A 14,787-nucleotide genomic window follows, 5' to 3' on the forward strand; every position below is an offset into this window, starting at 1 on the left:
GGAATGAACTGCGGTGCAAAAGAAGGAGCTCACAGCTCTGGAAGGACCCAGACAGAAGCGAATGGCTATCAGACCGCCGCGGTCAAGAAGGGACTCCCATACTGGGTGGAAAGGCAGAGCAGAGCCAACAGGACCCTTTCTACTGCAGGTCCCCGCTGAAGGTGCTGTCTGTCTGCTCGTGCAGAAGTGGGAGTGGAAAGAACAAGATGCTGGTCTGAGGGAGCTGGTGGCACCCCGCGGCTTGCTTTAAAGAGAATCTAGTTGGCCTTTATCACGGAGTTTCTCACATATACTGTGGTTTCTTTTCTTCCTAGGACCCTGGCTCTTCCATTCTAACCTGAAACCAACAGGGGCCCCATCGTGCTTTTTCAGTGAAGTTCCTCTGCATTCAAAGGACATTTCCTCTCCCACCTCCTCCTGCCTAGGCTGCGGCTACCTTGACACTGTTCTCAAGACCCGGTGAGCTGGCTGACAAGAAGACACGTCCCTGCGTGAAGACTTACATGTCGTGCAGCCCTGAAGAATAGTAGGACAAGGTGGGGCTGGGAGAGCGAGTCTGCTGCCGCGCTGGCTTGGCTGTGCGAGGAGGGACGGAGGGGCTTGTGGACAAAGGCTTTGCGCTTCGGGGCGGAACAGGAGGGGCGTTCAGGAGCCGGCACTCTTCCCTGACCTGGCGCAGAAAAGAACACTCTGGGTTAGCAACAGACTGACAACGGGTCAAGTTGCTACTCTTAAACAACAGTAGCAGCAGGTGTACGGAGGGAGAGAGAAGACCGCAGCACGGGAGGATGACGACAGACACAGATGCTGCCCGAGATCAGAGCTACGCCTGTCGTGAACTTGCTGGGACAGACGGATTTTTTTTTTTTTAAAGATTTTATTTATTTACTTGACAGACAGAGATCACAAGTAGGCAGAGAGGCAGCAGAGAGAGAGGTGGGGAAAGCAGGCTCCCTGCTGAGCAGAAAGCCCGATTCGGGGCTCGATCCCAGGACTCTGGGATCATGACCTGAACTCAAGGCAGAGACTTTAACCCACTGAGCCACCCAGACACCCCTGGGACAGACCGATTTTTAAGGGGACTGCTTGGCAAACACCAGCGGCTGCTGAACCACGGCCAATAACGTGAACTACCGCGAGTTAAAAGGCTAGTGATGGGTGAGCTGTGTAAAAGGGATGCGTTAAGAAAAGAAGGACATAAGGCAATCGTGACCTTCACAGAGGATCAAACTCATCGACCGGGTTGTGTTTATCCCCTGTTGAAACTGAATTCAGTGTGATCCTTTGGGGCTAGAGGCTCTTTTCCACGGGGGAAGCTCCTTCTGAAGTTATTATGCTCAGGGCTTCTCACTCCTAAGGGTGCATATGAATCACCCGGGTTCTTGTCGATGGGCAGAGTCTCAGTTGGAAGACCGAGGGCGGGGCCCTGGGAACCTGCATTTCTAACAAGCTCCCGGGTACCATAGATGCTGCTGGAACAAGGCTGCAGATGGGGTACTGAGGCAGACTTCCAAGCCCCGGGACCTGGCACTTTTCACAAGAGCTGCCTTTAACTCCCTTCAGCTTCACCTTGGAGAGCATTAGGTGACCTGTGATGTCTATGGCTTGTGTGAGTCTGCAGGCTGTAAGTTATCCCGTTTCTTTTCCGTTCACAGAGGCATTTGAGAATAGGAGGATTCCTTTTAAAAAGGCGGACATTTTTAAATGCACTTCTCTGTGTCAGGCAGCAGGGGGCAGTTTATACCTGGTTCTGCTAGTCCACCCTAAGCCACACAGGTAAAAACAGCCAATTCTGACTTCGTCAGAAAGGTCCTTGCCTGATTTTAGGTCGTGTTCCCAACAATGTTTTCACCTTTGCCTTCAATTTCTTTATGTCTCTGTCCCAGCAGCTCTGGGGTAATCAGGACAATGAAACAAAAAGCTTCCATTAGCTTTGGTACTGGGTTTGCTTAAAACCAAATAAAATACGTGCATGTGACTTTGTATCCTCTACCACCTACATGGCACACTGGGCCTCTAACTGGCTTCCCAGACCTGAGTAGTTTGCCAGAAAAAAAAAAAAACAGATGTTACAAAAAGTCACATGACCACGCAAACCTCAATTCTAAGTGAAATGGAAGCAATTTAAAAAGTCTCATCTGGGGTGCTTGGGTGGCTCAGTGGGTTAAGCCGCTGCCTTCGGCTCAGGTCATGATCTCAGGGTCCTGGGATCGAGTCCCGCATCGGGCTCTCTGCTTGGCAGGGAGCCTGCTTCCCTCTCTTTCTCTCTCTCTCTGCCTGCCTCTCTGCCTGCTTGTGGTCTCTCTCTGTCAAATAAATAAATAAAATCTAAAAAAAAAATAATAAATAAAATAAAATCAACTTTGTTCAAAAAAAAAAAGTCTCATCTGTTGCACTTCTGCCTAGCGCAGAGGATCACTGCTCCCAGCCAGAGAACCCACAGCCCCGGTGACTGGGACCCACGGGTGATCGTTTTCTGGAAAAGCTCTTTAGCCTGAAACAAAGTAATTCTGAGCAGCAGATTCTCTCTCCAGTACCTGCAGACTTTTCCCTTTTAAGTTTTCTAAAAGGAGATAGTGGATGACTACAGAAGGAAAATCTGGGAAGACCTGGGTTTGGATAAGCAGGAGAGAAAGAGGATCACTCAGCTGGGTGGGGGGGGGGGACTCCCGCACCACTGGAGGGTCTCCTTTTCTTAAGGAGGTGAGAACCAGCTAGGACACTGAGAAGGGCTGGCCGGATCACCCCACTGGCTGGCTTTCAGGAGTATATACCGGTTACAAAATAAGTAACTGAGATAGTGAGTCAGCTTCCGTCTTGTTAGTGATTCGTACAGGAGCCAGCTACATTTTTTTTCTTTCTTAGGGAGTATCTACAGGGTGGGTGTTGCTTTATTATACATGTGCCTGATTCTGTTTATGCGTACGGTAATAGGAATCAGGGAAAACACAAGGAGTCTGTCTTATAACTTTTCAGTTTTTAAAATAAACAGTCCCTTTTCAATACTGGGTTAGAAAAGAGCATGGGGGAAATATGGTTAATGCTGCATTTGATTTAGAAATTTCCAAGTTCTGGAAGTAGTCATGGACTGTGATGTTTCATTAGGGCTCACTTATCTAGATGTCAATTATGATATGCTGAGATATCCATGGCAAGATGCATTTTAAGTGGCTGACTTAGCTCATAGAACACAGAAAAGCAGCCGCCTATACTTGAATTTGACCTATAGGAAGTCCCCTCTTCCTATTCTTAAAACTAACCCCAGGCACTCAGTCAAGGTTGTTTTGAGCTGGTTCTGCCACCTACTTCTGTAACTGGGAGTCCTGAAGAGCCTTCCAACAGGTTTCCCCAGTGAGAGGAGGAGCAGAGAGGAAGTAGTGAAAAGCAGCACTTGTAGGGCCCAGGGCCCAGGAAGGTGAGCTGTGGCTGAGTGTGTATAGCTCAACTCCAGACTGTAGTGGAGATACAGGAAGTGTTTGGGGTCGTCACAGGACTCTCGAAAGGAGGAAGTGTGTGTGTGTGTGTGTGTGTGTGTGTGTGTGTGTGTGGTTCCTGCTCTTAGGAGACGTAGTGGAGATACAGGAAGTGTTTGGGGTCGTCACAGGACTCAAGAAAGGAGGAAGAGAGAGAGAGAGAGAGAGAGAGAGAGAGAGTGTGTGTGTGTGTGTGTGTGTGTGTGTGTGTGTGGTTCCTGCTCTTAGGAGACGGGGAGCAGTCAGTGAAGAGATGCTCACAGAAGGCCAGAGAAAGGTTCTCTTCCACTGTGAGGAGAGGGCTGTTCGGGTGTCATTGCGAGCTCAGCGGCAAAGAATTAGACTGAAAACCATCTGAAAGAAAAGGTAGTTGAAAACAAAAATAAAATGACTTTAAAAGGACCTGGTTCGGGGAGCCTGGGTGGCTCAGTCGTTGAGCGTCTGCCTTTGACTTGGGTCATGATCCCAGGGCCCTGGGGTCGAGACCCACATTGGACTCCCTGCTCAGCAGAAAGCCTGCTTCTTCTCCCTCTCCCACTCCCCCAGCTCGTGTTCCCTCTCTCGCTGTCTCACTCAAATAAATAAATAAAATCTTATTTAAAAAAATCAAAAAGGACCTGGTTCATAACAAGAATTCAGGTGTTATTTTGTCGAGGCACAAAAGGGCCGGCTTTGGCTCTTCCAAGTGGGTGCGTTAGGACTGAGTGGGGCTGAGCACAGCTGACTACCTGCTTTCTGTGTGTTACTTTCATCTAGTTATTTCCTTTCTTTCTATTGAAAAGATTTTGTTTTAAGTCATCCCTACATCCAACGTGGGGTTCGAACTCCCAATCCCGAGACCAAGCTTGCACGCTCTACCCACTGAGCCAGCCAGGAGCCCCTCAACTTGTTACGTTCAGCTTGTTGCTGCAGATTTTCAAATGAAGTCATATGCAGTTTATGGGAAAAACTATATGCTTTGGTGAAATACATGTATTTCATGCGTTTTGGGATCCAGAAGTTACAAACAGTGAGGGTTCACTGCGCCATCTTCCCTCCTACCTCCTACGCCCGTTACAGTAATTGTTCTACTTTGCTTCTTGATTGGATTCCACATGGGACATGAATCGCCCAGAGGAGTGTAGTTCTATTCGAGAGGAATTTTATCTGACAATAAAAGGCAATTTACAAGACTGGAAGGCCAATCACCCTATTTCCAGGTCCCTCATATTCAATTTCACTTTCAAGTGCTACATTTTCAGCGGATTCCTTCTAAAAGTCTCAGTATGTGGCTTTCATCACGTTACTTCCCATCTCCGGTGACACCCTCTGATGGCTAGATAAAGTTCAGCCTCTCCTGCTTTCCACTGAAGCCTTTTGCAGTCTTTCTAGCTCTCTCTGGTAGCCACAGAAATTACTACACCTTACTCCATCCTTCTGGTTATTTTTCCCACCACTCCTCTGTATGAACACGCAGGTCCATCCAAAGCGGCAGACAGCGTCACCTGTCCACACCTGTCCTTGTCCGGTCCTCTCTGCTGTGCTTCTTCCTGCCTGTCTTCCTAAATGCCACTTCCCCAGGCCCAGTCCCAAACATTACATGCTCGGTCTGGGACCACTGCACAGGGCCACCAGTACATGTCACTGCTTCTGAATCCAGCTCACACTCTTTGTATTTACTTACTTCCCATGTATAGCCACTGAGCCTGCCAGTGAAAATGGTAGGCACTGGCATTGTTGTTACTGATACCCTGTGGACAACAGAGTTCGGGGACTCATCAACTCGGGTGCAAATATGTCCCACAGAATGCTAGGCAGTGGGGCGCCTGGGTGGCTCAGTGGGTTAAGCCGCTGCCTTCGGCTCAGGTCATGATCTCAGGGTCCTGGGGTCGAGTCCCGCATCGGGCTCTCTGCTCAGCGGGGAGCCTGCTTCCCCTCTCTCTCTCTGTCTGCCTCTCCGTCTACTTGTGATTTCTCTCTATCAAATAAATAAAATCTTTAAAAAAAAAAAAAAAAGAATGCTAGGCAGAGGTTAACAGATGTCACACACACAAAAAATACAACAAAAAGCTACTTTTATTTTAAAATATGTAAGAATGCCTTTTATATTTTTATGTGGGCATTGTTTTTGTTAAGTCACTTGGGCTGGATGTTAATTTTGTGTGTGTCCTCCTATTAGTGTCAATCTTGAGAAAAAAATGCACCAGCAGACCTGGCGCATATGACCAACCTCAACTCTACCACCACCACACTTGCCATAGTAGGAGTGTGAAAATGACAATGATGGTATTTCTAAACTGGGAAATGTCAACCCCCCTCTGAATAACTACTATTCTAAATGGAGATATTACAGAATACAGCATGGCTGGCAGGCTAGAGTCCTTCCTTCTTCTCCAATGTGGCATGTCTGACAGCACGGTGCGGTTGGGGGTACCTGGGTTCTCAGGAATAAACCTCCGCCCTGGTCCTAAGCGAGTGCTGGCATTGTTTGGGGGCAGGTGTTACTGTCTATCCCAGATTATGCATGACCTCGGCTACTGGTTGATCATTTCTGGTTATGGGTAGTTTGGGTGTTTGCAGAGACACTCCTGGCACCTGCTGGTTAGAACAGGGTCAATGACACGACATGGATTCAGGGGGCAGCAGGGAGAGCTGGTTCTCTGCTGTCCCCAGAGCCTTGCTTCATGAATTCTCGGGTCTAAGCTCTTCTTTCTGGAGCACCTCAGTGGCTCAGTCAGTGGAGCATCCGACTCTTGATTTCAGCTTGGGTCATGATCTCAGGGTCATGGGATTGGCAGGAGCTGGGCTCTGCACTCAGTAGGGAGTCTGCTTGATAGTCTCTCTCTCCCTCCCTGCCCCCCCCCCCACCCACAGGCAAGCACACAATCTCTCTATAAATAAATATTTTCTTTCCAGGAGTCACTTACACCTCCAGTACAATTACCTCTTCCCATTTGTAAAATGCTCAAGGATTAAATTCTTTTTTTTTTTTTTTAAGATTTTATTTATTTATTTGACAGAGAGAGACACAGTGAGAAAGGGAACACAAGCAGGGGGAGTGGGAGAGGGAGAAGCAGGCTTCCCGCTGAGCAGGGATCCCAATGTGGGGCTCAACCCCAGGACCCTGTCCTGGGGATCGTGACCTGAACCAAAGGCAGTCGCTTAACGAATGGGCCACCCAGGCACCCTCAAGAATTAAATTCTTAACAAATGTAAGATACCACCACTCAGGATAAAGACAACCTCTCCTTAGTATTCATGCAGCAGATTGCTAACCCAGGGCTAATTATAAAGGTCATTTACTGGAAGGTGGAAATGGTGAGTTTTGCTCTTTCTAGAACACTCTCTAGTCACCTTCTTTAGTCCAGAAGGCCTATTCCTGTGCCATCTAACACACTGACACAATTTAATAGTCAGGGTTTGAAGTAAGCTATAAAACGTGTCTAGGGGCTCAGAGCTGAGATCAGAGCCACTATCTACTTCCACCGTCCCCAAATGTCTAAAGAATATGGCCATCCCTTTCCCTTTTCCTACACAGTACATTAATTCCATTTTGCTACTGATACATTCAAAGGTATGATAAGTGCCTAGCACATGCTCACTGAGCTAGTGTTAAGTATACAGAAATTACTAGCTCATGGAATTTGTTGGGAAGAAGGGAGACAAACATAATCAAGACACAAATGGCCTTGTAATAACAGAAGTAAGAGGAAAGGTTAGTAGGAGCACCATTAACTTATTCAATGTGACAGAACAAATTCATAGGAAATTGTACCAAGAAAGTCTCCAGGAAGGAGGAATATATGAGTGTGCAAAAGGTATAGAGGCATGAAAAAAACCAACTAAAGTGATGCCTGGGCCTGGAGGCTTCAACGATGAGGCAAGTATTGTTTCCATTTATCAGACAGAAACTTAGAAGGAAGAACAAAGCTTGGGAGAAAACAAGGAGTTCAGTTTTGAAAATACGGAGCTTGAGTTTGATGTTCTACCAACAGAATCTGTGTGATGGTGGCACTGGGATCTCAGATGAGAAGAAAAGAAAGCTGAACCCCTATGGAATGGGCAGGAGAGGAGACGGAGAAGGAGGAGAGAGGTGACTCTATCTTAGCACCCCCAGAGCAGAACCTGCCCAAATGGTGTCAAAGAAGTGAAGGGAGGGGAGGAGAGCAGGAGAATGGCCATGTAAGGATGGCAGCCTGTCAAGAGTCAGGAAAGATCTGGAAGATATGTTAGAGCTCGCAGGTCACTGGGGATCTTAGCAAAAGTCACAATGAAAAAAACAAAACAAAACAAAAAACCAACTTGGCAGACAGATTCCAGTGAGTCAAGTGTATAACAGGAAGTGAGGGTGAATGAACTTGGGAGGGCACAACACTCTTTTCAAGAATACTGACTAGAAAGGAAGGGGAAGAGGCAGTTACTAGAAAGGGATAGTGGACGGAAGAAGGCATGGCTTTTTTCACCCCTAAGCTTGGACGAACTTTAGAAATGTGCCCAGATATAAACATGCACACACATAATAACCTGGAGGCGAATGGCTTACTAACCCCTAGAACATACGGTTTCCCTGCATTTAAGAAGACGGAGAGAAGAGATATTTTCCCATTGCTTTCTGCTTTGGCCGTACCATCACTGGCCGCTGTAAAGCCAGAAAAGAAATCAATGGTAACTTACTGTCTAACAGCAAGAGCAAAGATGCACCCAACAGAATGAATGACTTTGGAAAGCTTCGTGTTTTTAAAGCGAAGGTGGTCAACCAAGTCAAAACCCAACCCCAATCTTTGGTCAAAACCAAATGTGTCATAGAATGGGATGATATTCTTTGTTTTCGGAATACTGTCCACAAAGCTGAACTTGCTTTCCTGACTCCAGGAATGGCATTTAACTGGCCTTTCCCTTCAGCTCCAACTCTGTGTGGCTGGGAGGGAACTGAGCACAGTGTAAAGGAACAATAATTTGTTAAAAATGGAGAAAAGGGTCTTCTCCCTTAATAGCCACATGTTAAAAGTGATGCATGAGAATTTGTTCCAATTACAAAGCTCATTAGTACCTGGTTGGAAAACAAGGCTACACATATTTATGTATATTTATGATATGTTATGTTTATTGTATGTAACATTTGGTACACATAATTGGAGCTTTTTATACATATTACCTATGATCTAATTACTTTCTCCTGTGACCATTAAGTTTTCCCGACACTTCTAGGGACTAAAAGAATACAAGAGACTGAAAGACACACCAAGTATTTATGAAACAGCACAGTGTAGGGATGGGGGGTTTTGGTATAATATTACTTGTAAAATTTTCATTTCTTGGAACATTCTACTTGTCTTCCACGGAAGCAAGAACACTTTTTATACCCTCTCACTAGCTGGACCAAAGAGACTGCTTAAGAAAAGTAAATGGAACACATTACTGTGACATTTTTTGTGTAGCCATCTTTTGGGGGGAGAACATCAATTTTATCGCAGTGTACTCAACTTTTAAATCCATGGCAATGGGTCTGGAGACACCTATTGACAAGGCCAACCATTTCCCTTGTCTGTGGTTTAAAACCAACACACACGCACCATCACAAGCTTGTGGGTGGAAAGATTCTGTCTCAAAGATCACACTGCTTAGAATTGTCGCAGTCACTGAAGAGATTTCGGCATCACTCAAGCAGGGTAAGGATCATTTTGTTTCTTTTTGACAATAACTCAGAAAATACACAGATTCTTGAAGTGAGCTTGATCTACAACTGCACTCACCTGTACTGTGAATTTTCTTCTCAAAAAGCCAACTTCAGGATAATGTCAGCAATGGAAAGAAAGGAGTTTTGTAACCACGCTTCCTTGAACTTTGCAACTTTGCCTTCAGTGCATGCCCTCTGCCCTGGATTTTATATCGCTTCCCACACTCCCTCTCCCAGATAACAAAATCATTACAGCCTTAAGAAATCTTATTTATAAAGAGGCTTTTATACAAAGAGTTCATAACCTTGTCACATACCCATCAGGGTATTTTCAGCCAAACAGAAATGAAAAGTTTATAATGACAAAATGGCAATAAATGAAACTCTATGTGATTAATTACGCAAGGGCAGATGTGATTTACAGTCAAAATCCTGATTCTTAGATGAATACTTTTTTTTTCCCCCTTCTAGTTTTACACACTGACGATAAGACCTAAAGACAGACCTGGGTTTGAGACGACCTCCAATCTCCAAGCCTCGGGCCAGGGAGGCAAGGCGGAGGCCATTCACGAAGGGCAAGTGGTCCTGAAAAGAATACTTGTTCAAATTCTAGGGTGCTTCTATGGACTCAGAAGAAGGAATATGCTACTGGGGCAGAGAATAAAGCCCTTTTCTGAGCAAGGAATATAATACATGATACATATATTTAAATAGTATATAACCTTCACATTAATGTGATTTTGTGCAAATGGCACTCAAGAGTGCAGATTTGCAACAAGAGCTATCCCACAGAATATTGTAATTATTAACGTACTCAACATTGAGACTTTCCTGGACACAGGAGAAAAACATTTCTTGGTTTAGAAGGTTTCACTTAAAAACAAATAACTTACATGAAACCAGAGGCAATTAGTTTCAAAATTACCAAAACACAGTAATAATTTAGTCCTTATTTCAATTAACATATGGGAACGTAGATATGGCTTGTTCTCAGAGTACTCCTCAAAAGTCGTAATTAAAATTAATTAAATGTCAAATGCCTTAGGAGACCTCATTAATTAGTGGAATCCTGAGTGAATCTTTTTGTAGAGCAATTACTCTGAAAAATAAATAGTCACTTCCAGATTAATCTTTTTAGTACCTAAACCTGAATATTAATATGTCAGATTTATTTAAGAAAATCTGTCTTTTAATGCCTTTTCTAATGTTAACAGTTGATACAGGGCAAAAGTCCAAAGACAAAATAAAATAAAAACTTAGTCAAATTAGTTCTCATAGCCAATTCCCTTAATTTATAAACAAACATCTGTTGATAGCTTTTTCCCAACTTTGGTAGTCATGTGACGTCTCTAATTCTGTTGGGTGGATACCTCCAGGTGGTGCAGGACACCTGGTCACACCATAATCTAGCCTAGCCACGCTGAGGAATAGAATTTGCCAAGGCAACTTGTCAGTACCCCCCCCACTTTTGAAAAAGATTTATTTATTTATTATTAATTTGTCAGAGAGAGAGAGAGAGAGAAAGAGAGGGAGGGAGAGCATGAACAGGGGAGCAGCAGGCAGAGGAAGAAGCAGGCTCCCTGCTGAGCAAGGAGCCGGATGGGGGGTAGTTGATCCCAGGACCCTGGGATCGTGACCTGAGCCGAAGGCAGACATTTAACCATCTGAGCCACCCAGGCATCCTGGCAACTTGTTAGTCTTAATATTTCTATACAGGTTTGTCTGGGAATTCCAGTTTCTTGACATGTGTTTGCAGCCTTAGAGCCACACGTGGCTTCTTCACAGGTACTCTACAGCTCTTCAAAACCCCCAACTGTCCCCAGGAAAGGATGACACAGTACTGGGGTCCAGGCTGCTGAGCATTTCTGTGTCTCTTCGATGAGTACAAATCTGGCTCCACAGCTGGGTAACTGTAACATTAACACCTAGCTTATCAAATGGGTATTTTAAAAGTCAGATGAAAAGAATGTTTTGTTATTTTTAAACCCAAGTCGGTTTCTGTAATACCTTAGAGACCAGGAACACGAAGCTATCACACGTGCTTTTGAATGTGCGGACCAAGGGGCCCTGCCTGGGTGCTGGGCTGACTGTGGAGGGAGAGGTGCCTGTTTCTGTCAGCCTACTTGCCTCTTTGAAGAGGCCTCATACCCTCATTAAAACCTCCCAAAATCATTTTCCATCTGACCCTAAATTGGAATCTGCCCCATATTAAGTTACAGCCACTATTTATTGAACACTTCCCAAGTGCCACAAGCCAGTGCCAAGTACTTGGTACAGTACAACGATGCAATGAAGAAGCTGTTATTCTCCCCACAGAAATGACTCAGGGAGGTTAAGTATTTTGCCAAAGGTACCAAGCTACTATGTGGTAGAGTGAGGAAGATTCAAATCTGTGGCTTTTTTTTTTTTTTAAAGTAGGCTTCACACCCAGCATGGTGCCCAATGCGGGGCTTGAACTCATGTCCTTGAGATCAAGCGTTGGATGCTTAACCGAGCCACCCAGGCATCCCTCAAATCCACAGCTCTTAACCTAATGTCCTATGCCTCTAATTATCTACCACATAGTGTGCCTGATCACTTCTCTCCCCGCTTCCAGTTAAATTCCACAGAAAAGGGGAAATGAAGACTTCTGGGAGGCCTGGCATTTCTTCACATTTTCTCATCAATTGTTCAGCCTGTCTGAGGCAGACCAGATACTCCGACTCACTTCTGTAGAGCTCAGTCCATTTTTCTAAGCACCTACTGGACTAAATCCACCCTGTAAGTCTTATTTTTCCCCAAACCAACAACATAGAGTGCTCCGTGCCAGGGGCTTTATTTATGATGGACTTTCAGCCTTATTCAGTGAGTACGCCAGCAATCCGTCTTACGACAAATCCCTGCACCTAGTTTCTCTAGGGCTCTGGGGCACCCCTTTCGGGCGCCACGGTTAACAAATTCTTCATCAATTTGGCAGTAACACTTGGTTTAAACCAGTGGTTCGTGACCTAGCTCCTTTTATGATTTTCTTTTCATGAACCTCAGGAATTGCTCTAATGTCAACAGCCAAGCAAGGAGGGAAGAGCCTAATCTCTGGGGTTCTGTGGTCCCCAGGTTGGATACTGCTGCATAAATAGTTTCAGAAGAATGGCGATCCTGTGGTTTTGATAATGACTTGTAATTCAGTGTGCAGCCCAAAGCAGTCTGGGACTCAACCCTTCTATGTACAGAATTTTATGCAATATAAAGGCTTTCTATTATTGCTCTCCAAAATGGCATTTTTTTTTTTCAACATTGTCACTTCTTGAGTGTATCTGGGTAAATGTTTTAGACTGATCAGCCAGTACCCAGAAAATTAAGATTAGGGATAGAGGCCCATGATGTTACAAAATAGAGGATGTGTTTAGAATAAACATATGAACCAAAAGGATAATCCACTTAACAAGGACTGTCAGGTCATTCTGATCTGAGGGCCCTCTGTGCAATTTAAAAAAGGGACAATGTCACCATTCAGTGAGCCCGCGATGCTCCCTCAGTCTGGGCTCATCTGCAACAATTCTGAGGGAGACAAGTGGCATCCCTCTTAAACTAGAACTATGCTTACTTTTCCCTGGGCTATTCCTGTTGGGAGGGGAACAGCCTCTCCTATTCTGGAGAAGTAAGTGGCAGAGTATTGCTTTAAAAAAACAAAAACAATCTTTACATTCAACAATCTTTACAAAGATACCTGAAGACTAGAACATAGCCCTCAACAGCCACATCAAATACAAAGTGAATGAGGGCTACGCCGATGACTCAATCCACTGAGGATTTTCAATTTGGTCCCACCAGCCAGCTTTCTGCTTAAGTAAGATGTGGGGGAAAAAGTGCTGAACAGCACGACCCCGATGTGGCCAGAATTGCAGCACAATGAGGGAAACACAGTGGTATTGCCGAAGGGGAAAGATTTACTCTCCTGGTTACAGAAAGAAACAAAGCACACCAAAATGTGCTGGAGACAGAGCACGAGCGTGGGTTACAACTTCGGTCACTGAAGTAGGAAGTGAAGGAGGAAAAGAAGAATCAGGAGAGAAGGGACAGGTGGGCATGCAATGGAGCCATTGTAGCCCTGGATGTTAACACAACGGGGTCACGCCCTGTGGCAAACAGAGCGCATTTGCCAATTACCAGCTCTGCTTCCCTTACCATGAAAGACAACTCTGTGCCATTGTTCTGGCACCTTTTATCCCTAAAGACCTGGTGGGAGTTGTCCCCTTCCCAGATGATGTCTCACTTGAAAGCTTATCACCATCTTTAATGATTGGCAGGATAACTATTAGGTACATGGCATGTCTTTCTCCCAGGACTCACCCCAGTGTAACTTTCCAAAGAAGTTTTATTTAATTCTGTGGGAGCGCTTGAATTTATGCCCCATTAAAGCTCCCTTTTGAAAATTACAAGCTGAAGCCACATCTAACAATTATGACGTTTCTTTGGATCCCACATAGTTCCTAAAAATGGAAAACTCATTTCATGGTCAAAGAGCCCATAAAAAATATGACTTCATTTGAAATGCCCAACTTTTTTTTTAAAGTAAATCAAGTGATTTCAGGTGTTTTAAAAATTTTAAAAAAGATTAAAGCATTCTATAAACACTGGACATGCTCTGAAAAGAGTCTCTTCTAAGACACGACATCTGAGACTAGAGACTAACATTTTTTCTCCCCCTCTGAAGTTTGCTTTTGCTTTCAAATTTAACTCTCATATTTTTTAGTACCAAGGTCAAGAATAGAGTCTCTTAATATTTATGTTCTTACTCATCTTTTATTACGCCACAGAAAAAACAAGTGGCGCTAGCCTCCTATTTCTAGACTTTGTTACATAATGACTTTGGATATGACCATCATGGATGAGTCAATCCATCATTTAGCCAACATAAGTCTCCACTATGTGCCAACCAGGACCAAAGTCCTATAGGAACAGTTCACACAGTCACACTCCTACTGAAGACCAGGGTTCCAAGTTTCCAGGAACATCAAGTATATAGTTGAGACACACTGAACACTGCTTACTTTCCAGAAGGACCATCCCCTTACTTTTTACCTGCTTTTGGGGGGCTGGGCTGGGATGGAGGACCATCCTCTGACATGAATAAAAAATACCAAGGACGTCCCTAAAATTTTTCATGGCCCCTACTAGGTACTGGGATCCCTGGGCTTGTGTCTTGAGGTCTATGGGAGATGCTTCAAAGAACAAGGAAAATCCAGATCTGCAATCTCTGGGGAGTTCTTGTGTCCTAGAATGAACAGCTGGGGCGGGGGGGGGTCTCCCCTCAATAATCTCTGCAGCAATGAGGGCCCCACACGGACAGCGAAGTTCAGGGCTGTCCATGACGTGGCTCCAGCCCTTTCAGCCATCACGGCCATTCATCCATCCTAGTCACCCTATTCTGCTGACTCTAGAGCACTCCCTGTTCTCTCTTCACCTGTCCCAGCTTTCTTCCACATCTTTGCTCATGCTATTCTGTCTGGAAGGCCCTTTTTTCTCACCTCTCTGCTCTTCCAACTCACGTGTGTTCTCTCAGCTCATTTAAAATGCCATCATCTCCACGAAGACTTCTCTCATGCATCACCCAACTAGAAGTTTCTTTTTCCGAATTCATTTTCCTCTGAATGAAGTCTCTCTCTCTTCTATCGTTTA

At 44.9% G+C, this 14,787-nt stretch overlaps 1 protein-coding gene across 2 annotated transcripts in view; it reads right to left on the reverse strand.

The window, feature by feature from the left end:
- The window catches only part of GAREM1 (GRB2 associated regulator of MAPK1 subtype 1), a 205,224-nt gene that overhangs the window by 6,160 nt on the left and 184,277 nt on the right, over window positions 1–14,787 (reverse strand). For both annotated transcript variants that reach the window (XM_045065489.1, XM_045065490.1), the window contains exon 5: window positions 504–670. In XM_045065489.1, coding sequence (XP_044921424.1) covers window positions 504–670 — 167 coding nt within the window. The remainder of the gene's footprint in view (window positions 1–503; window positions 671–14,787) is intronic.

This window comes from Mustela putorius, unplaced genomic scaffold (assembly GCF_011764305.1).
Source record: "Mustela putorius furo isolate JIRA1106 unplaced genomic scaffold, ASM1176430v1.1 tig00003858_pilon_pilon_pilon, whole genome shotgun sequence".
Taxonomy (NCBI): domain Eukaryota; kingdom Metazoa; phylum Chordata; class Mammalia; order Carnivora; family Mustelidae; genus Mustela; species Mustela putorius.